Raw genomic sequence first — 22,069 nt, 5'->3', positions numbered from 1 at the left:
TATTATGGGTACTGAAACTTGAATTTAATTTAATGTACCATATCCTTCTTTTGATTTTTTTCAACCATTTAACAATGTAAAAACTTCTTAGCCTGTGGACTATAATTTGATGGGCCTTGATCTAGACTAGAACTCACTGAGTTGAGGAAGATAGTTGAACTGATTGGACTCAGAGCTTTTTACCAGTACTGTATAAACTGTTGAATTAAAGTAATATTATGTCAGAGACTCAGAGGGGGAATGGAAGACTAACTCAAGATAGAATTCCTAGGGTCAATTGTCCATAGATAACAAGAGCTTCTGTATGTTCCAGAAGTAAAGCATACTACTCCTTTCTGGATTTTCTTTGGCTTGATTGCAAACTCCTAGTTTGTATTCTCCAAGTTTGAACCATCACACGAGTTGATGAGTTTTCCCTGTTCTGTTTTTTGTAGCCTTGAGCTGGCGGTGGTACCATGTGAGTTAAGCAGATATGGTTCTTGCTTTACAAACTCATTAGTCTATGGTTTTTTAAATTTTTCTTTCATCCATTTTCTGGAGTTTCTGCACCTTTCTCTACATCCCAGTAGATAGAGAAAGTTTCTCTTGATTTCTGCAAACTTTATCTTTTTCCAAAGATTGAATTAAGAATTGTTAAGCCCATCGTTTTTGGCATTAATCGTTATCTGCAGGCAGATGCTGGCCCAGTAGCTTTTATTAAACCTCTCCCACTGAGTGATATCCTCAATATGGGGTTGATTGGAGAAGGTTCTTTCTCCTCCTCTTCCCCTATTTCATTTATTCCACTCTCTTTCTAAATGAAGAACTTGCTGTTCGTATCTCTCGGATTTTAAGTGACCCTCTTCTTTTTCTCTTTTTACTTTTGATTCTTGCCCAGTTTATTCCAGAGCTGACCTAAGCTCCACTTCTACCCCCCGCTCGCTAAAGAGGTGATAGAGTGGGCAGCAAGGAGGGGGCTGGGGAGAGGCTGGAGACAGGGGTACAGATTAGTGTGGAAGTAATCAGACTCAGTGTTTATGGAATGAACCGGGTCTTTTCCTTACAATAGTGGTGGGGAACTGCTGGGACTCCCCTCCCAAGGTGTGCAGCAGTCACAGTGGGAACCAGAATGCACGACTGCGTCTGACATGCATAGCTTCCGGGAAAAACTTAGCTTCTGAGAAAAGCCTCGCGAAGAGCCCATCACACTTGCTTACTAGGCTCCAGTCAGTTCTGCTGCTGTGAAGGGAAAAGAGGGACCTGCACAAGGCCACGTGACCCGCGTGCCTTCCCTCGACAGAGGCCCTCCAAGGCACTACCTCATTTGATTGATGGGCGCATTGATTGCCAGAGCTGTCGCTTTGTTAGCTGTCTGAAAAGCTGAAAGCCATACATTTTAGTTGTCACTTTGGCTACAACTCTTTGATTTCCATAATGGTTTAGAAAATATATATTCCCCTTAGAAAGTTTTTGACCCAGCAACATTTCCAACTACCACACATGACTATTTTTTGTTCTGTGTGTGCGTACATGTCATTTTATGTAACTTTACTCCCTGCTAAAAGTTCATCCCTGCCCTGCCCTTTCCATCTCTTCCTTCACCAGCTCCGAGCTGATACTCCATGCAGGGTGGAGTGTGGGTGGGGTAAGGGATGGAGGTGAGAGTTGGGAAGTGGTACCCCATGGGAAAGGATCTAAATTTTGTAGACTGCAAATTCCCAAAGGCTTGGGGATCTGCTTGGGTCATATGTAGACTCTTCTAAGGACAATTTTATTTCTCTAATTCACTTTTTAATTTGAAAAATGTTGGAGGGGTTAGCTATTATTTCTTGCTTATGTCTTTTCAATGGTTAATTTGAGGAAAAAATAGTGAGGGTGGGAGGAAAGGTCTTTATTGAGATGCACATATCTAATAAACTTTCAAAGCAACACTGCTAATTCCCACAGTTCCATTTAGTCCCTAGTAGCAGAAGGAAAAACAAATCTGTTTCTTAAGGTTCTCAAGCCTTTAGCCAACTTCTTGCTTTGGGGAAACCCTGAAGAGACTTTTAGGAGAGCTCTAAATCCCAGTGGATAAAAGACCCTCCTTTCCCCATGCCCCAGGCAGAGAATCTTCAGATACTCTTCCCTCAGGCACCTCCCCTCCTCCCCTCTTCTGGTTCCAAGGCCACACACAAAATGTCTACCTGTGGAAGCTGAGGCCCAGCATATAGGGATCTGACCAAAATTTGTAGGAAAATATTATAAATATGAGCTTTCCATGATATCTTGTTAAATTCTAACAGTCAGCGAGCTCCTAGGTTGTGTCTATACTCACATAGCCAGAAGAGGAAATTTAATAAACCTACCTTGTTTGACTCAATTGATTCAATTATGTGGAGTTTTCATATGTTTATTTTGGCCTGAAACCTTAAAAACACCCCAGGCATGATTTTATGAAAAGCAAAGACGATGGAAAGCTAGCATTGTTATGTTACATCACATAATTCTGAAACTGTTTTAGGTCTATTCAAATAAACACACTCAGCTCTAAAGTGGCTTTTCTTCCACTTGAAATCTATACACTGATGTCCCCCTTGCATTATAAAAACTATTACTGAAGATCAAGAACACAGTTTTTAAAAATCCCCTTTGTTGTACTGAATGCGTAAGTACAGAGAAGCTGGTGTAAAGGGAAGTCAGCTTGACGTGGGTCAAATGACTGGAATGAAACTGATTTTGGGTAACACACTACAGCTTCTTCAGTGTGACATACTGCCCCCTTGTGGATGTCAGTGAGCATCTTCAGAGTCTTTCAACCCCATATGGGTATCATTTTCAGACTACTTAGTTATTATAATATTTTCACCCATAAAAATATAGGCATTAGGGCCAGTCGTGGTGGCTCATGCTTGTAATCTCAGCACTTTGTAAAGCTGAGGTGGGAGGATTGCTTGAGCCCAGGAGTTCGAGACCACCCTGGGCAACACGGCAAAACCCTCTCTCTACAAAACAGTCAGGTGTGGTGGCGACTGAGGCGGGAGGATCTTTTGAGCCCAGGAGTTTGAGGCTGCATTGAACCGTGATCGCGCTACTGCACTACATCCTGGGCGACAGAGTGAGACCATGTCTCTAAAAAAAATAACAAAAATTGTTCTAATGCCTGTGTGTGTGTGTGTGCACACATGCACACACACAGACATTAGAACAGTGAATTCAAACTTGCTTCTAGGTTGGCCATAATTTTACAATTTTGAGTGTAGTTCAGGAGATGGGGGAAGATGGGATAGTTTCATAAATTGACTTAACCAAGATCTTTTCTAAAAGCCAAGAGACTACTCTTTCTGATTATAACTTTGTTCATATGTTCTCCTTTTCTTTCTTTTCTCCCCACCCTAGTTTTAGATGTAGTGAGGGCCCCTGTTTGGAGGAGTTGATGTAATGCTTGTGAAACTTGGTGAAACTACAGAAACATATCATATGCTCCTATATTCTTGAGTAGATATTCAGAGTATCAGCAAAAGACAGCAAGGATGTAGCCCTATGCAGAGAAAGGCATTCTCATGAGTTGGAAGTCCAGGTGTTGATACTCAGTCACCAAATTGTAGTTTGTTATGGGTTCCCACTTATAAATATTCATTTCTATCACAGGCCAGGTATTAAGTTATAATGCGTGATATCTTCATTAAAATATCAGGGGTCAGCTTCTCTTTGACTGTTTTCTTGTTCACCTTTAAACATTTTTGAGCAGGTTTTGTTCCTCTGTTCTAAGATAGTCTTTTAAAAAATCTCTTTGACCCCATTTTTGCAGAAGAGATTAGAGACATTCGTTGTGATGAGGAAAATTAGTATTTCAATTTCTTGAAATAGATCCTCAAAATGATAAATTAATTGCTTAGCCTTGTCTGCTTTCCAAATTGACCCTTTCTGTCCTCTCCAGTTAATGATTCATTATTCCTTTTGCAGTGGGTCTCCTCCCAGTGGAGAGTGAAGAGCCATGGATTCCAAGAGAAAAGTGGCAGCCCCTTCTTCATTTCCCATAGGCACATCTCTTTGTTCTCTTTTCCCATTTTTCTACTTAAGTATGTGTCATCCCTTAGAAACACTACTTAGCAGTAGCTGGCTCAAAAGCAAAGCCTTTTTTCATTTAATCAATAATTCATTATTTCTGCAAACTTAATGAATGACTGTTAGTGGCCAGGATGGTATGTATACCTGTTATCAAGTGGCTCAAAGGCTGGAGGCAGACATCAAGCCTTTGTAATGGTTAGTGCTAGGGGAGGGTTTGAAGAACCAAGAAAAGGCAGCCAGCCATTACTAGAGAGAAGGGGAGAAGGCTTTACAGAGGAGGTATTGTCAAAACGGAATCCAAGGACAGTTGGAGTGGCAGATGGAGGGGCTGGTGGTAGGGAAAGGTTAGGATGTCTAGGCTGAGGGAGCAACATCTGCAGAAGTTTAGAGGCAAGAAGGAGGCATTTGGGGAGTAAATTAGGCCGTTGGGCTGTCATAACAGAATACTTTTGACTGGGTGGCTCATAAAGAACAGAAGTTTATTTCTCACGGCCTCAGAGTCTGGCGAGTCCATGATCAAAGCATCAGTGGATTTGGTGTCTGGTGAGGGCCAGCTTCCTGGTTCATAGATGGTCATCTTTCTCACCGTAACCTCATATGGTGGAAGGGCCAAGGCAGCTCTCTGGGGTCTCTTTCACAAGGGCACTAATCGAGGGCTCTGCCCTTATGACCTAATCATAATCCCAAAGGCCACACCTCCACATACCAACACACTGGGGGTTAGGTTTCAACACATGAATTTTAGAGGGACATGAACGTTCAGTCTATAGCAGGGAGGTGCATGTAATTCTGTATGGCTTGTGCATAGGGTGCATGGGAGTCAGTGCTGGGAGATGGGGCCTGAGAAGGGCCAGGTCATAGAGGGGTTAGACTGTGGGGAGAGGGGCTGGCATGCCATGCAGAGGAGCTGTGGGGTATTAATGAATGACTCTAAGAAGCATTACTGTTATGATTAGGTTTGTGTTTAGGAAGCTCTTTGTATACATTGGAGCAAATGCATTTCTGAAGGGCCTTGAGGGGATGTCAGGGGACCTGGTAGGAGACCATGTTCCTTGTAGTTAAGAAATAATGAAGGGCTGAACTGCAGTGTTTATGGAGTTGGAGAAAGGGCAAATTCACAGGGTGACTGGCTGTCAGGAGTGAGGGAGAGGGGGCAGTGAAGAATAACTCCTGGGATTCTGGCTTGGGCGACGAGAATCAGGTTTGAATGGAACAAAGATGATGAGTGCAGTTTTGGAAATGTTGGTTTGCAGTTCCCGAGGGTCATCCACATAGGGTCCATGGATCTCAGGAGAGAGGGCTGGATATGGGAGACATGAGTGTGAAGTCATAGGTGTGAGTTAGATGGCTCCACGAGTGTGGAGTAGGAAGATAGGAGGAATGAAGATAGAGATCCTGGGAATATGTAAGGGGTGGAAGGAAAAGCAGTAGCGGTGTAAGCTAAGGGGAAGTTCCAAGAAAGAGGCCAATAGTGTCAGATACTTTAGAGAGTTCAAGAATATTAGAAAGATGGTTTATTTAGATGTTGCACTGTTGACTTGAACAAGAGTGATTTTGGTAGAGTAGTTGGGGTAGAGGCTCCAACCATGTGAACAGAGTTTTCAAGAATCTTGATTGTGAAAGGAGGTGGATTCTTGTTTGCAATAACATGGAAACATATACAGTGTGATGTCTTCTATGTGTGGTAGTTGATTTAGGAATCTATGAAGCATCTATTTTCTTTGGTATTTAAAGTTTATACACATTTCACTGGCCATAACCCTTAAAGACCTGCCTGACCCTCATTTACTTCTCTTCCCTGACACTGGTCGGTAATACTGGGCACAGAGAGTGAAAGAGAGGAAGAAAAATCAAGAGCAAGGTAGAAGGAGAAGAGAGGAAGACCAAACAGTTTCTGAGGTTACTTCTAGCTGTGAAATTCTGAATCAAGCCAGTGTTTCTTCTTCTGTGTCCTGCATTCAGCCTGCTGCAGGTAGAGAATCCCACACCACTGCACTGGCGGAGACTCCTCCCTACCAAGTTGTATGGCGCAAAACAGCTGCCTCTCCTTTCGTGCCTGCTACTGCTAAAACTCTCTACACTGCTATGTTTTCACCTTGTGTGCGTGCCCCCATTTCCCATGCGTTGGAGGAAGCTGAAGTCATCGGGCAGGAACTCTAAACTTCTCTGTAGCCCCTCACCCCTTACAACACTCTCTCTTTCTGAAGCGCAGAGAAAGATGTCCCTACTTCTCTCCAAGCTGCCTCTTTCAGCCTGGCCTTCACATCTTCTAACTTGCCCTTGAACTATGGTTTCCTCAACACTCTAGAAACTTCCTAAGGTGACCTCATCTCCTCTCACAGCTTTAAAACCATCACCAACATGCCCCTGCTCACCAGTTCTGTATCTGGAGTCTAAACCTATCTCCTGAGTTCTCAGCCTTCTAGACATCTTCACTTAGGGGTTCCATGGGACCTTCAAATGCTACAGGTTAACCAATCTTTCATCATCCAAATATATTCTACCTTGTACAATCTAGTATTGGTTAATGGTATTACCATCCACTCAAACTACCATTTTAGGAGAAAATACTTAGTTTCTCCTTACCCATAAATCTTTACATCCATTGTAGTCCATTAAATTCTTTTTCTTCTATCGCAATGTTTCTCCTATGGATTCCTTCTGCCTTTGCCTCACCCAGTGCATCATCTCTTGCCTGGTTTTGCTGTAGTCTGGTAACTGGCCTTCCTGCTAGCATTTTCTCCACCTTCCAGTTCTTCCTTTACATTGCCACAAATCTGACTATGTTTCTTGTCTGTTTAAAGCCTTCCAGCAGTTAACCTTTGCTTTTGGAATAAAGTTCAGCTCCCTGTCCTCAGGCCTGTCCTGATTGGGCCCTTGCCGGCGCCTCCAGCCTCGCCTCTTACAGGCTTTCTCAAATGTAGCCTGTACCCACGTGCCCCTTACAGAAGTTCTTGCAGTTCGTCAGGCAGCTGATGATCTTCATGCGTACACCTTCACCCTCTGCTCTGCCCGGTGAGCTCGATCAGTTATGCTATGATCAAATCCGTGTAATTTGTCTACAGAGGATTTTTTTCCCTTTCTAACCTGTCAGCTTAGAGCCACACATTCCGCATTTTTATACTTTAGATGCTTTTCGGATGCTATTATTACTTGTTCATGTTCAATTTAGAATAATCTAGTTTTATCCTAAGACCATTGAATTCCAGAATGGTAAAAGGTTGTGTAACTTTTTGTTATGAATTTAGACCTAATACAATTAGAGTAAAGGTGCTGAATTATTCTAAGGGAATGTGAAAATTGTCATCTTAATTACTGCAGGTGTGAAAAAAGGAGCAAGTAGGAAAGCATTTTGTTTCCATGTCTATATAGAATTTACTAGAAAAAATGTGAGATATTCTCTATTGAAAGATCAATGGAATGCTCTGACTATACACATTCATTAGTCACTATTGTGATGTACTTCTTCCTGTTTTGGGGAAAAACTATTTCTTGATTCTTCAGTACTCTATTTTGAGACTTACCAAAAGAGTCACACAAAGCTTTCTAATCAGATTTATGGGCATTCATTTAAAAAGGTAGCCAAGAACAGCTATAGCTACAGCACAGGGAGTATGTTGAAATTGGCTGTAAGACTTTTTGGTGAAAATCAGGAATCCAGCAATTTTAGAGAAATCTATTTCTTATTTTTATTTGTTTTTAGAACAGGAGCTCTTAAAGAACAGAACTATATAAAATGAGCAAAATGCCTTTTTTCCCCCTCGAGGTGGAAAACAGCATTTCATGGTAGCCATGATTTACTGTCATTCCTTGAGTTCTCTCTCAAAATATTTTTCACCCCTTTGATTAAAAAAAAACCAAAAAACCTAAAAAAACACAGCATTCTGGCTCTGACACTTTCCAATTCCATGAATTTCTTTTTATTTCTAAGTTTTTATTTATTGATTGATACAGTGGCCCCACTATGTGTTGCCCAGGTTGGCCTCAAACTCCTGGGCCCAAGCGATCCTCCTGCCTTTCCCTCTCGAGTAGCTGGGACTACAGGCATGTACCACCACACCTGGCTTCTGAATTTTTTGAAGTGGCCATTACTGCTATATCAGCCAGCACTAAGAGTAGAGGTGATTGCCAATACATCTTTTATTACTCGTTAGGGAGGAAAAAGGAAAATGTCTTATGCCTGTAGTCCCACACAGCTACATTCTCTTCAGCCTTTGGTAGAAAACCCTTTGAATTTCTATCTACCAGCACTATTAGCCATAAGAAAAATTCTTGCCATTTGGAGAATAAAATGAGCAAAGACCTGGGTATGGTGGCCAGCAAAATGTTTGAACAGTGAATAGCTGCTGGCCTCGCCATGCGGATTATACTGTTTTCAGGAGCACCCGAGTAAGCAAGTTTACCACTAGGATGACCTAGACGGGAAAAAGGATTCAGCCAAGTTCCACTGGCAGTTGTGTTCCCTTTAGAGTTCTTGAGAACAAACTGAGGTAAAGAGTTGATTTTCTTGGAGAGCAAATCATTTACATAATATTTTAATTTATAATAAAGATGGACAGGTGCACTTACTCCCTAATGCGCTATCAAAAAAGCAAAAAGGCTGGGTGTGGTGGTGCGTGCCTGTAGTCACAGCTACTCTGGGGGTTGACGTGGGGGAATCACTTGAGCCCAGGAGTTATAGAGTCCAGCTTGGGCAACATAGCAAGACCCTGTATCTTTTTTTAAAAAGGCAAAAAGGTTTCTTTCAGAAATTTTTCTTTTTTTTTTTTTTTAACTCTTTTATGTCATGAAATGTAAAACGCATATGCAGAGTATACAAAACAAATGTGCAGCTTAATTAATGAACACCAAGCATAAACCTGTGGAACCATCATTTTGCTGAGGAAAGAGAATGATGCCAACACCCCAGTCACTACTGCCTCCTGCCCTGTGCCCCCATGGATGCTCACTCTCCTGACTCAAAGACTTTTCCAGTTGGTTTCTACTTGTTTTCTGTGGGGTTGTGTGAGAGAAGGCAGAAACGTGGTACTGGGAGGGGAGGGGAGAGGTCTGAGGGTGGGTACCAGGAAAGGTTTGATGGCATCTTTATCTGGATTTTTTCCCATTTCTTCCACAATCCCTTAAGTCTAGGCATTGACTAGAGCCTGTTGTGATAGCTGCCATGCAGATTGCTCTTTATTAAAGCTGCAGTTAATCAGTTCCTCCAGAGTGGAGTAAATTCTGAACGACTCATTCTAAAGTGACCCTGTGGAGCTGATATGTACCTGATGCACAGTAGTAACTTGTTTCCACACAATTCCAGGACATTAGCTTATTGCCAGTGGGTGGACAATCTCAATGAGACCCGGAAGATGCTCTCTCTTAGTGGTGGTGGTCCCTTCAGCAACCTGCTGAGGTGGGTTGTGTGCCACATAACGAAAGGAATTGTGAAACGCGAGATGCACGGCCACGGCATTGGCCGCTTCTCCGAGGAAGAGATTTACATGCTGATGGAGAAGGACATGCGGTCTTTAGCAGGGCTTTTGGGTAATGTACCACACCTTCTATTCTATATTTGCTATTCTTTCCTTTTGCATGATTAGTAAAGCACTGTTGGTTCACTAATTTATGTTTTAATTTTGGTTGATGTCTTTGCTTCCATGTGTAGATTGCAATCCCCACATTTAACCAAATCCTCTAATTTTCAAAAGCATGTGTCTTTCTACTTAATCACTGGTACTTGACTGTTTTTAGCATGGTGAGCCCGTGTGAAGAGAGTATGGAAAATGCTTCAGCCTCACCACCTGGCTGCAAGTGATGCTGGCATTTCTGAATGTGCTGTAAGAAAACAGGGATTTTGAGCAAGGAAGCACTAATGTTTATAAACAGGTCAGGGTCACAGGCTGCTTTAGGAACACACTGCACAGAGGTTCAACTGTGTACCCATTGACGTCAAGAGTTTAAGAGACCTGCTAACAGCACTGATTCTGATCCATTCCCTGTATATGTGGAACATTTGTCATTTTTCTCACCCCTCTTATTCCTGTTTGTATTCTTAGTCCTCTTATTACTAGCACATTTTAACCCTGATTTTGTATTTGTCACACACAATGATATAATTTTGTTTGGGAAACCACTAAAAGAGAAGCACAGAGAGCAGTGTGTATCCACGGGCCGGTGAGGATGGCTGGGAATAGGATGATGCACTCTTGTTCCCCTGGCTGGCTGAGGGGGCCTGGGCTGATGTGGTTCTTCACTGGGCAGAGCCTGATTCATAGAGATGACAATTCATAAACAGATGTTGAATTCAGGACCTTCTGTGTGTGAAATAGTGGCTTCTCCTGGGGGATAGCTAATGCACAGGGAGCCAAGTCCTCTATGTGACTAGGCCATCTGACCAGGTCCTTTGAGGGCTACTAGTTTTTTCTGCAGAAGGTGGCTTTTCACTGGCTCTCCCTCCTCTGCAGTAATTTTCAGATTCACCCTCATCCTCACTCTAGAGCACATTAAATACCTCACCTCTGCTAGGAAGTAGAGTTTAGAATTTGTTTTGTTAAAGACCACCTCGTGCCTTAGGAACTGGAAGCCATGCTGGGTAGAGGCCGTGCTGGATATAACCTGTCCCTTGCAGAGTGACCCACTCTGACTGTGTCTTTCTGCTCTACATTTCAGACAGTTGCTAGACCTGAGGTCCTTCCTTGAACCCCAGCCTGCAGAGGGCAGATCGCAGTACCACATCCAGCTCTTGGCTAGCTTCGTTACGGGAGTTATGTTCTGGGGGTGGGGGCTTGATACTGGCCGGACTCCTTCAAAAGCTCTGTCTGGCTTGCAGAATTGACGTTGTCTAGGCCTTCTGTTGTTTTGCTCCACTGGGGCCAGGTAGACCTGCTTGATGTAGATGTGAATGGAATTAACCTCAAGTTTGCCTCATTCCTTTGGAAACTTAATGCTGGACTCTTGTCCTCAGAAACCAGGCTCACAACTGGGCCATTTCTCCTTAACAATGGCTATGTCTGTTCCGGGCTTCCTCCCCTGCCTCACCGGCTCGTGCTGTTGTGAGCCTCAGTAAGCAAGGAATTGAGTCCCTGGAATTATGACAGAAATTATGCTGTAAGTACCACACATCTTTAACAGTGTGGCTTTTTTAACCGGAGAGGGGCGACCTTCACTTTTCCGGACATTTCTGGTTGGGAAAATCAGGGAGCAGGGTGATAGCAATAATAATGGTAACTGACAATTGTTTCTCTCACGTTTAGCGATTTAGACAATGCTTTCTCCCCAGTTTTCAGGAGATGGAAGAAAAAGGAATCACGGATAGCTAGGCTGGATACATGATAAGTATTCAAAAGAGCATCAAAAGTCTGGATTTTCTGGGATGAGAAGCTGAGCGGGCTAGTTGAAAAGTTGGAGTTAGCTGGCGTTATATTCTGTGAGGCCCAGGGAGCAGTGTAGTTGTGAACTCTGTGATAAGAGAAGCACTTTTTCTATATTTGGGGAGGGAGAGGCTCTTTGGCTGAATATCATAATTTATCTTACTAAATGAGGCAAAAAGCCTCATTTCATTTATTGAATAAGTGAAATTCAAACTACCTCCCTGCCATCCCCACGGACGTGGCTCATTTTTAATGCCCAGATGCCTAAGAGACTCAAAATCCATAATTACTTTTTGTTGAAATAGCTCAAGATTTGGGGAAATAATTGTCCATGGATGTATATCTGACTCATCAGGATACATTAGTTATCAGTGTTCCTGGTCAATCAACTTCAGTGATTTGAACATTTCCCAAGTGCTAGGAGCTGAGGAATATGAAGATGGGTTAGAGATTTTCCCCTCTCTCAACTAGCTTATAGTCCAGGGGATGATGAGGCTGTAAACCAGGAGAGGCAAAGTACTGCTGATCCCTGGTGGCCTGTTTTCATATGGCCTGTGAGCTAATAATGGTTTTTACTTTATTAAAGCATAGGGAAAAAATGCAACAGAAATGTGCCCATGAGGCCTGGAGAGCCTGAAATATTCACCATCTGACTCTTCACAGAAGTTTGCGGACCTCTGCTCCAAATGAGGAACTGCACAAGTCAGGCTGGGGCAAGTCCCACGGCAGAGACGTGTACTCGGTGCTCTGGGATGAAATAGCAGGGAGGACTGGGGAGGGCCGTAGATGAGGCGGCAGTGCGTTGGCCCAAGAAAGAAAAGAGTTGTCCCAGTGAAGAAAATAAGGAAGGACTTTTTTGGAAAATCATGAGAAAAAGAATCCCAAGTGAGTGGCATTTGGGAATCATGGTTGAAATGAAGATTAAAAGATAGTTTGGGGCCATCTTATAAAGGACAGTAATTATCATGCTAAAAGATGTATACTTCATAATACAGAAACATGGTGATGTTGCAGATTGCTGAGAATAAGAGAGAAGGAGCCACATGTGTGATCTAGAAAAGCGGCTCTGTTGGCATTATGGGGGATGAATTAGGCCTAGTGGGAGGTGGTAAAGAGAGACAGGAGACAGGCATAGTGAATAGCTATGGATATAGTTTTAAAAATTGTAACTTAATTCAAACCAAAGTAAATGAAATTCAAACTACATAAAACATTAGTTAAACAAAATTAGCTAATTTTTATTTTCATGTATGAAAAATACAGTCAAATCAGGTAGAGTTAGAATAGAAAATATGGTTTTATGATATGAAATACATTAATAATATTTATCATGAATAGCTAGGAGGATAGTCATAATTATCTCAGTACTGGGAAGACATTTGATGATGAAGTTCAGTATTCATTCCTGATAAAAACTCTTAGTAAAATAGGACTCAAAGACTAGTTCCTGAACACGATGGAAGGGTATTATATTAAGCCAACAACTGGTATCATACTTAGTGTTGAGTCACTAGGAGCATCCCCAGTTGAATTACAAAACAAAGATGCCTGCTCTTGCTATTATTTAATGTAGTTTTGGGAGGGTTCTGACAATGTTGTTGTACAACATGAAAAAAATATATCTTTATATTGGAAAGGAGGAGGCAAAATTAGTATTTATAGAAATTAGGAGATTATGTAGCTGATATAATGGAGAATCAACTGAAATTATTACAGTTAATGAGAGAATTCAGTAAGTTTATGAAGGATACAAAGCTGACATGTAAACAAGTTTTCTTGAGTATCTCAAATAACCAGTTGGAAAATATAATTTAAAAATCTTAGAAGTATGATTTATACGAAATATTCAGGACCTACAGAAATAAAATGAAGCAATCCTAATAAGGGAAACATTTTTTAGAAAACGGAGAGGTGTGCCTTCATTCTTCATTGACTTGAGAATGATAACTCCAGAACTCAAACCCCAGCTCTAAGGCCTTGGGCAAGTCTCTTGACTTCTCTGGGCCTGAATTTCCTTGTGTAAAGTAGGAACAGTAATGGTGAGAAGAAAAGTAATGCATGCAAAGTGCTCCGAAAAGTGGTCGGCATGTAGAAGTAATCAAACAGCAGGCAAATGTGGAGGGCAGGCATGACCAGCGTCTGGAAGGAGAGGTTCGTGGTGCTGTGAGAGCTGACAGTTGGAGGGTTTACTTTTTAATTCTCATGTTCTTATGTCCCCCTTGGGGAAGGTGTGTGTGTTCACAGCAGATAACTATGTGTAGTGGTTGCCTGACTGCCTCCACATGCCAGAAATACATACACTGTTTATTTCTGAACACCCCCAAAATGGAATGAGAGTCAGTAAAGAGCAAAGAAGACATGAAAATCAAAAACAGAAAGGTGAGGTTTTCGGGAACCAGCGTGGCTAGAGGTAGGAAGCCTAGTGGCTGGCATATGGGTGTGGGAATCCTGGAGTCGGATCCCGGGTTCACATCTGGAGCATCACCGCTTACCAGCTCTTTGATTTCACACAAATAACTTGAGTTGTTTATTTGCAAAATGAGGGTCAGAACAATACCTACATCACAGTGGGTGGGGACTAAACAAAATGCTTTCTGTAAAGTACTTACTGCAGGGCCTGGCCCATAGGAAGTGCTAAATAGTTATTCTCATAATCACTGTCACTGATTTTGTATGTAACACAACTTAATTGGAAACATTGTTTTCTGGGAAAAATGTCTTTATAACAAAAATCTTTTTTCTGATTTTAGAATTTATTGGAGAAATTTGGGAAGGCTCAGAAAAGCATAAGGAAGGAAAATAAGTCACTGCAATTTTTAAAAAATATATTTTCCCATCCCTCCCTCACTTGTTGCTGTAATCTTCTAACCCATTGCTAACAACTGTTACCATTTTGGTGCATATGTTTCCAATATTTTTATGCATAATTTTGAATCATCTATATATACGTATTTGTGCATACATATTTTCCATTTCTTCTATTTTGTGTGTGTGTGTGTGGTTTTTTTTTTTGGTTTTTTTTTTGGTTTTTTTTTTTTTTTTTGGAGACAGAGTCTTGCTCTGTCGCCCAGGCTGGAGTGCAGTGGCGCCATCTCGGCTCACTGCAAGCTCCGCCTCCCAGGTTCACGCCATTCTCCTGCCTCAGCCTCCCGAGTAGCTGGGACTACAGGCGCCCACCACCATGCCTGGCTAATTTTTTTGTATTTTTAGTAGAGAGTGGCTTTCACTGTGTTAGCCAGGATGGTCTTGATCTCCTGACCTCGTGATCCACCCGCCTCGGCCTCCCGAAGTGCTGGGATTACAGGCGTGAGCCACCACACCTGGCCCTATTTTTAAATATTCTATATCATGTGATTCTGTGTGCTGGGTATCACCCTTGGTGCCAGGAAAACTGATAGAAGATTTATCAGACAAAACCCTGCTTTGTCTTTTGCCTTTTTAGTATTTCTGTTATCAGGCCTACATAGATTACAGGTGTGACCTTGGAAGTGGATGTGAAATCAGATAATGAAAGTAAGAATTGTATAGTTGTGTCCCATGTTAACACAGAGATTCCCAGCTGTGGCCATGAGATACAAAATATGAATGGAAGATAGACTCCAGTACAAAGTCAAAGGAACACCACCCATTTGACAGATAAGAAAAACGAGGCACAGAAAGGTTGAATGACTTGCCAACAGTCACACAACCACTAACAAGTGAAGCCCAGACTCAAATCCAGGCTGCCAGACCTCAGGCCCCTGCTGTTTTCGGACCTGACTACTACCTTGGTTTCTTAAGAATTGTGCTTTGAAGTACAGAAGTTAAATTATGTCAGGATGACTTCTTTAGAACATTTTCTAAAATTGCCACGACTTCCACTGGCAAGTTAAAATGTGGTCTTCAAAGTAATTTTTAAGCACGTTTGATTAGGTTGCCCCTGGAAGCAGAGTACGGATTTAAATGTGGAGCACTGTCACTGATTTAGAGATCCTGAGCCTTGTGAGTTGAAGCTGTGCCCTTCATCAGGAGGCTTGCTGCCCAACCTCTAGGTTGAAATGCTTAAGGAGAAATGATCTCTTTTTGGGGGCTGCTTCTGAAAGAGCGAAGTGGTAAATGGAATTTGTAAGTGGAAGTGAAAAAAAAATCTGATTTTCAGCAGACTTCACTTGATTAATAAAAAATGTAATGTGCTTTTCTTCTACTTTTTTTTTTTGCCAGGCTACAGCATTTTATTGAGTCAGAAAATGGCTTGAGGAGTCATTATTTTTCAGTCTTCGTTGACATTGGATCAACACATTTTTAAGAACCAGACTTTTTAGTTATTTTAGTAAACGTCAGTGTGACCTTGACTGTGTAATAAAGAGTAGGGAGTTGCAAAGTAGTGCTTCCCTTCAGAGGCAGTAAAAATGAATCATTTGCTGCTTCATGTCACCTTCCTAAGCATGTGTAATGACAGTGTGGTTTTGCTTTTCAGAATGATTGTATTTTGCTGTAGAATAAAACAATCAAGCAACTTTGTTTTCCAAGTATATAGATATTTGAGTGATCACTTAGTTCATGGAAGGTGAAAATATTCTCAGAGAACAGCAGGGTTAAGCTTTTGTGATTAGTCATAGAAAATCTGTAGGTTGCTCTTACCCAGAAATGCCTTTGGGGTTCCATCCCTCCAGATTGGGAAGCCTATACCATGAAGCAGTGTTGATGCTCTTCAGGGAGCAGATGACTATAGCAGAGTCAGGGAAACTCAGAGACAGGCCTGTGTTGAGGGAAAGGTAAAGAAAATATGGGTGCAATTATGCCTTGCAGTGTAGGTCAAAAACCTTGGAAAGGCAGGTGCCACACTGCGGCCCTCTTATAGCTCTGGCATGCTGAGAAAGGGAGAACCGGCTTCAGTGAGCTCAGAATCCAAAGACAAAGCTGGACTCTTGTAGGAAATAGGCAGGGGGAGGGGGATGAGTAGGTTAACACATGTAGAAGAGCTACCCTCTGGGGAGTGTGCCTTGGGTTGTTGTCAAACCCTTTCTGTGGTTTTATACACCTTATCTTGTGGTGCTCAAGCTTCTCCGAGCAGCAACACAAGATTGGATTTTGATGCTTCTGGAAAGCAGCTTTCTTCCCAGAGCTCAGAGCTATTCAGGAATGTTAAGGGGGCAACCCCTTGCGAGTGGGGGGTGAGTGGGTTAAAGCTGGGCCTGAGTTTCTTCTCTTGATCTCTATACCGACCCCCTAAAGCTCAGGGTGGGATACAGGGTACTAGGTGGCTGGATTTGGTGATACTGATCATGATGAGGCAGCACAGATTACTAAAACCTAATGTTTCTTTGCTTTTAATTGGATTTTTATAGATCTTGGGTGGTGATACAGCAGCTATCTCATGGGAAAAGTAGATGAATAATTGGTAAATAGAGTTGGTTTGGGAGATATAGTCATATAGAGGGAGAAGAAGAAAAATACAGTTTCATTTGTGAGGCTCAGCTGTGGACCGGTGGTGGTCAATAAATATCTGCTGGATGAGTGAAGAAAAGAATGAATGAATGTCAGAATGCTGTTAGCAGATAGCCAAGCATGGACTCCAGGATCTGTGGATCTTAGGAGTAATTTCTGAGCAAAAAATTTAAATTTGTAAATGTATTTAAGAGTAAGTAGGATCAGAAATAGTAATGGGCTGTGCAAGTGGAAACTGCGATGTTATTTTCAGCCACTTTTCTGTTGTTAGACACCTTAGGAGGAGAGTATACTTGTAATAATTAGAATTCAGGCAGAAGGGCAATTCCATTGACTTAGGACTGTGTGGTTAAACACACATGCCTTGAACAGTGTGCTGGGCTTTTTGTGAGGGGCTTAAGGGTTGGTGGTGAACACATTGGGCACAGCCCTGAGCTACCAGAGCTGCCACCTGAGGGAGATATTGCAGGTAAACATTTATAAAATCTCAGCACTTGTGAGGGGTGCCACTGTAAAGTGCAAAGCGCAATGAGGAATTTTTTTTTGCAGGGGAAATGAACATGGTGGTGGTAGTGATGAAGAGGTGGTTCTGGAAGCCTTCTTCAAGGAGGTGACATTTCCTGTTTTTTTTTTTTTTTTTTTTTTTTTTTTTTTTTTTTTTTTTTTTTTTTTTTTAAGATGGAGTGTTGCTCGGTTGCCCAGGCTGGAGTGCAGTAGTGTGATCTCAACTCACTGTAGCCTCCGCCTCCCAAGTTCAAGTGATTCTCTTACCTCAGCCTCCCGAGTAGCTGAACTTACAGGTGCGTGGCACCATGCCTGGCTAATTTTTGTATTTTTATTAGAGATGGGCTTTCACCATGTTGGCCAGGCTGGTCTTGAACTCCTGACCTCAGGTGATCCACCTGCCTCGGCCTCCCAGGGTGCTGGGATTACAGGTGTGAGCCACTGCGCCTGGCCAAGGAGGTCATATTTAAGCTGCATTCTGAAAGATAAGCCCAAGTAAGGCAGGCATGTATGTAGGTGTGGGCAACAAGGGTGGGACAGTGAGTAGAATAGCGTGGACTAGAGAAGGAACATCATATGTAAACAGCCTGAGATGAACAGCAGCTGGGAGCTTTCAAGGAATGGAAAGGTCGCTAGTGTGTCTGGAAATTGTGTGAGAGCAGGAGTGGCATGAGGCAGTGGTGGCAGGGGCTGAGCTCATACAGTCTTATGTGTAACATAAATAAATCTGGACTTTTTCCCAAGAGCAGTGGAAACCAGCAGAGGTTGAAAGTTGGGACATGGTGTGATCCTATATCCGTTTCATGTGCTGGAGGGGCCAAGAGTAGATTTGGTGGCCCAGGGCAGAAGCTGTTGCCCAGGCTGTAGTGCAGTGACACAATCATAGCTCACTGAAGCCTTGATCTCCTGGGCTCAAGTGATCATTCTGCCTCATTGTCCTGAGTAGCTGGGACCACAGGCGTGTGCTACCATGCCCAGCTAATTTTTGTATTTTTTGTAGAGATGGGGTTTTGTATTTTGTATTTTTTGTAAAGACGGGGTCCAGGAAAGTTAGGATGGTGTTTGGATTACAGGCATGGTGGTAGAGTTGGGCAGAAAGTTATGAATGAGAACTGTGTTTTAGAGACAGAACTGAGAAAATTTAGTGATTTGATGTGTATGTGTAGAGGGGGAGGGTCGCGGTGATGGAGAGGGGCGGGGTCAGGCATAATCAAGTTCTGGACATTAAAAGTTAGTGGATGGCTGGGTGTGGTGGCACGTGTCTATAGTTCTGGGTACTCAGGGGGCTGAGGCAATGGGAATCGCTTGAGGCCAGGAGTTGAAGGCTGCAGAGAACTGTGATTACAACTGCGAATAGCCGCTGCGCCCCAGCCTGAGTAACATAGCAAAACCTCATTTCTGAAAAGAACCAAAAAACAAAGGACAAATAAACATTATTGATGAGGTAGCCATTCACAGAGTTGGAGGACACTGGAGAAGAGGGGAAGATCATGAATTTCAGGTGTGGGTATACTGAGTTTCAGGTCCCTATGAGACAGACACATGAGTAGAGATGCAGTGTATGATAAAGGCAGCCGTGATCAGTGGAGGAAAGACAAATTCATTCAATAAATGCTGCTAGGACAGGTGGCTAACCATTTGGAACAAAATAAGTTCAATTCTGACTTCATGTCATATACCTGAATAAATTCCAAATGAATCAAGCATTTAAATGTGAAACATAAAACCATAAACATAAAACCATAAGGGTGCCAGAATAAAATATGGGAAACTTATAGAATGTTGAGCTTAGGAAAGTTTTTCTAAACATGGTGCCATAGGGTGAAACTATAAAAGAAAAGTTGAATTGCTTGATGACATGAGAAAAAAGAAAACTAACCTCCTGTGTATAAAAAGATTGCCATATTTAAAGTTGAAAGGGTAAGCTGGAAAAATGTTTGCAACATGTGACCAAAGAATTAATATTAACATTTGAAGAGCTTTTATAAATAAATAAGAAAAGTGAATACTTAAGGGGGAAAATTGGTCAGAAGACATATAAAGAGGTAATTTACAAAAACAATACAAATGATGAATAAATACATTTAAAATGTTCAACCTCTTTATTTATTTACTTATTTTTGTTGAGACAACGTCTCACTCTGTTGCCCAGGCTGTAGTGCAGTGGCACAATCATAGCTCACTGAAGCCTTGATCTCCTGGGCTCAAGCGATCCTTCTGCCTCATCGTCCTGAGGAGCTGGGACCACAGGCATGTGCCACCACACCCAGCTAATTTTTGTATTTTTCGTAGAGATGGGGTTTTGCCATGTTGCCCAGGCTGGTCTTGAATTCCTGTGCTCAAGTGGTCCGCCTGCCTTGGCCCCACAAAGTGCTGGGATTGTAGACATGAGCCACTGCACCTGGCCTCAACCTCTTTAATATCAGAGAAATGCAAGCTAAAAAATGAGGCACTTCTCTGTCAATCCAATTGGCATATTTTGTTTTTGTTTTGTTTTTTAAATAATATGAAGGAGTATCAGCAGGGGTGTGGGAGAGGCATTGACATATTCTTGTGGTAGGGGTAAAAATTAGTATGTAGTTTAGTAGTTTCAAAAGATAAAATGTCATATTTCTAACACTTACTTATTAAGTAATTCAACCTTCAGGATTTTTTCCTAGGAAAATATTAGAAAGATTTAACTAGAAGGAGAATTCAATATTAAAATATTGCAACCTTACAGTTATTAATAGTATGGCTTTTTGGTCTGGAGTCTCTGATTTTTGTTTGAGATAGTAGTTGGAAACTTAAGCTGCTGCAGGCACTTGCCCTTACTTTCCCAACCCTCTTCTCCCTTATGTTGTCAGCTTTTGCTTTCTTCAGCTGGGAGTCTGAGGGTTTAATGGGTACACAACATGTGTAAGTTGGTGTATCTTCAGACAGCCACTTGTAGATCATTTGTGAATAATCTGCATGTCTCTATGAATGAGTGATACCCTTTCATTAGTCCTCTAATGAGGACTACCTAAAGAAATGATCACTACTGCAGAGAATGCTCTGAAAAGCTGAGCAGTGTGCATTGTTGTCACCAGGTTGGAGTTCAGTGGACCGAGTCTGGACCTGTCTCCCAGAGTGTTCCCAGCAAACCTGTTCCATGCTCCCAGGCAGCTGGTGCTTTCTTTTTCAGAGCTCTCCTTGCACCCTTTTCTAATGGTTTGGTTTGAGTGTTTCCTCAGCTGGACTCTGTGCTAGGCCTGGCAGATTCCTCCTTTGTCTTGAGAGCCCAACTGAGTGCCTGGAACACATGAGGCATCCAGCAGATGTTTATTGAACAAGAGTATAAGGAGCAGTTTTGGGATTGTGCTTTTAAAAGAAAAATGGCCAAACTAGTGTGTTTCCAGAGGAGGCTGGTCAGGAGTAGTTAGTGGGGAAAAAATTTCGTGTGAGGAATTTGAGGATACTGGGCATGGATACTATGGAGAAGTAAAGCTATCAGGTAATATACTAACTTTTTTCAAATATTTAAAAGTGGCTAATGACTTAGGTGTCACTGTAGATGATAGGCATAAGAGGGAGGGGAGAAGAGACAGAGAGGAAGGTGAGATGTATGTTTGGGGAAATAATAGCTTTCAACTCAGGGTAAGGCAGAACTTTAAGACAGAGCTGTCCACAATTGGGAGGACTTGTCTTGTGGTGTGGCCTGAGCTGCTGTTCGCCAGATGAGGTTGGATGACCACTGTCATGATAGCTGAGGTAGGATCTTTTTTACAGATGGTGAGATGTTTAGAAATGGGAGGACTTTCCAGTTCTAATGGTTTCATGATTTTATTTATGTATTTATTTATTTATTTATTTATTTATGTATTTATGTATTTATTTATTTTTGAGATGGAGTCTTGCTCTGTCGCCCAGGCTAGAGTGCAGTGGCATAATCTTGGCTCACTGCAACCTCCACCTCCCAGGTGCAAGCAATTCTCCTGCCTCAGCCTCCCGAGTAGCTGGGATTACAGGTGCCCACCACCGTGTCTGGCTAATTTTTGTATTTTTAGTAGAGACGGGGTTTTACCATCTTGGCCAGGCTGGTCTCGAACTCCTGACCTTGTGATCCACCCACCTCGGCCTCCCAAAGTGTTGGGATTACAGGCGTGAGCCACCGTGATTGACTTCATGATTTTATGTTCACTCTCTGGGGAGAAGAGTAGAGTCATTTTGTAAGTCATGAAACAAGGCAGAGGCCAAAGTAGAGATTGGTTGTCTCAAATTCTGTTTGCTCTGTTGGGTTGTGATTTATGTTTAGGCTGCTACTTATGCCTGCTGAAGTCTCAGTGCTTTAAAGGATCCATGCTTACAGCACTACTCTACATCCGTTGTTACTAAATCTATGCTTTGAACAATGAATCTTCCACTTCTTTTAAAGTTTTTTTCTCTTTTTACTTGGACAATAGCAAAATTGTTTTTGTTTTAAAGAAAGCTTGGGGATAGGCTGTTTTAATACCTGCTCTTCCTACTCTGTTTAATTAGATCATGCAACAGCACCTCATAGAGATGCCCACCTCATCTCCACATTAGGCCTTCAAGTCTTGGCCAGAAGCTGCTTGCTTACAACACAGCAGCCACACACTCATACCTCCTATGAAAGTGAAGGGGAAAAGCCTTCAGAACCAGGCAGTGGAAAAGGATGAACATCTACACACACATGTTAGCACATTTAGCACATGCTGAGTAACTGGGAACAGAGATCAGAGAAGAAAAGTGAAGACATGGAAGCAATTATGCCG

At 42.2% G+C, this 22,069-nt stretch overlaps 1 protein-coding gene across 2 annotated transcripts in view; it reads left to right on the top strand.

Annotated features, from left to right (window-relative positions):
• FAXC (failed axon connections homolog, metaxin like GST domain containing) overlaps positions 1–22,069 on the top strand; it is a 76,396-nt gene that overhangs the window by 16,557 nt on the left and 37,770 nt on the right. For both annotated transcript variants that reach the window (XM_003258364.4, XM_030809483.1), the window contains one exon: positions 9,332–9,555. In XM_003258364.4, the coding sequence (XP_003258412.4) occupies positions 9,332–9,555 (224 nt within the window). The remainder of the gene's footprint in view (positions 1–9,331; positions 9,556–22,069) is intronic.

This window comes from Nomascus leucogenys, chromosome 3 (genome assembly GCF_006542625.1).
Source record: "Nomascus leucogenys isolate Asia chromosome 3, Asia_NLE_v1, whole genome shotgun sequence".
Classification (NCBI taxonomy): domain Eukaryota; kingdom Metazoa; phylum Chordata; class Mammalia; order Primates; family Hylobatidae; genus Nomascus; species Nomascus leucogenys.
The sequence above is the reverse complement of the archived record's forward strand: the minus strand, read 5'-3'. Positions and strand labels throughout refer to the sequence as shown.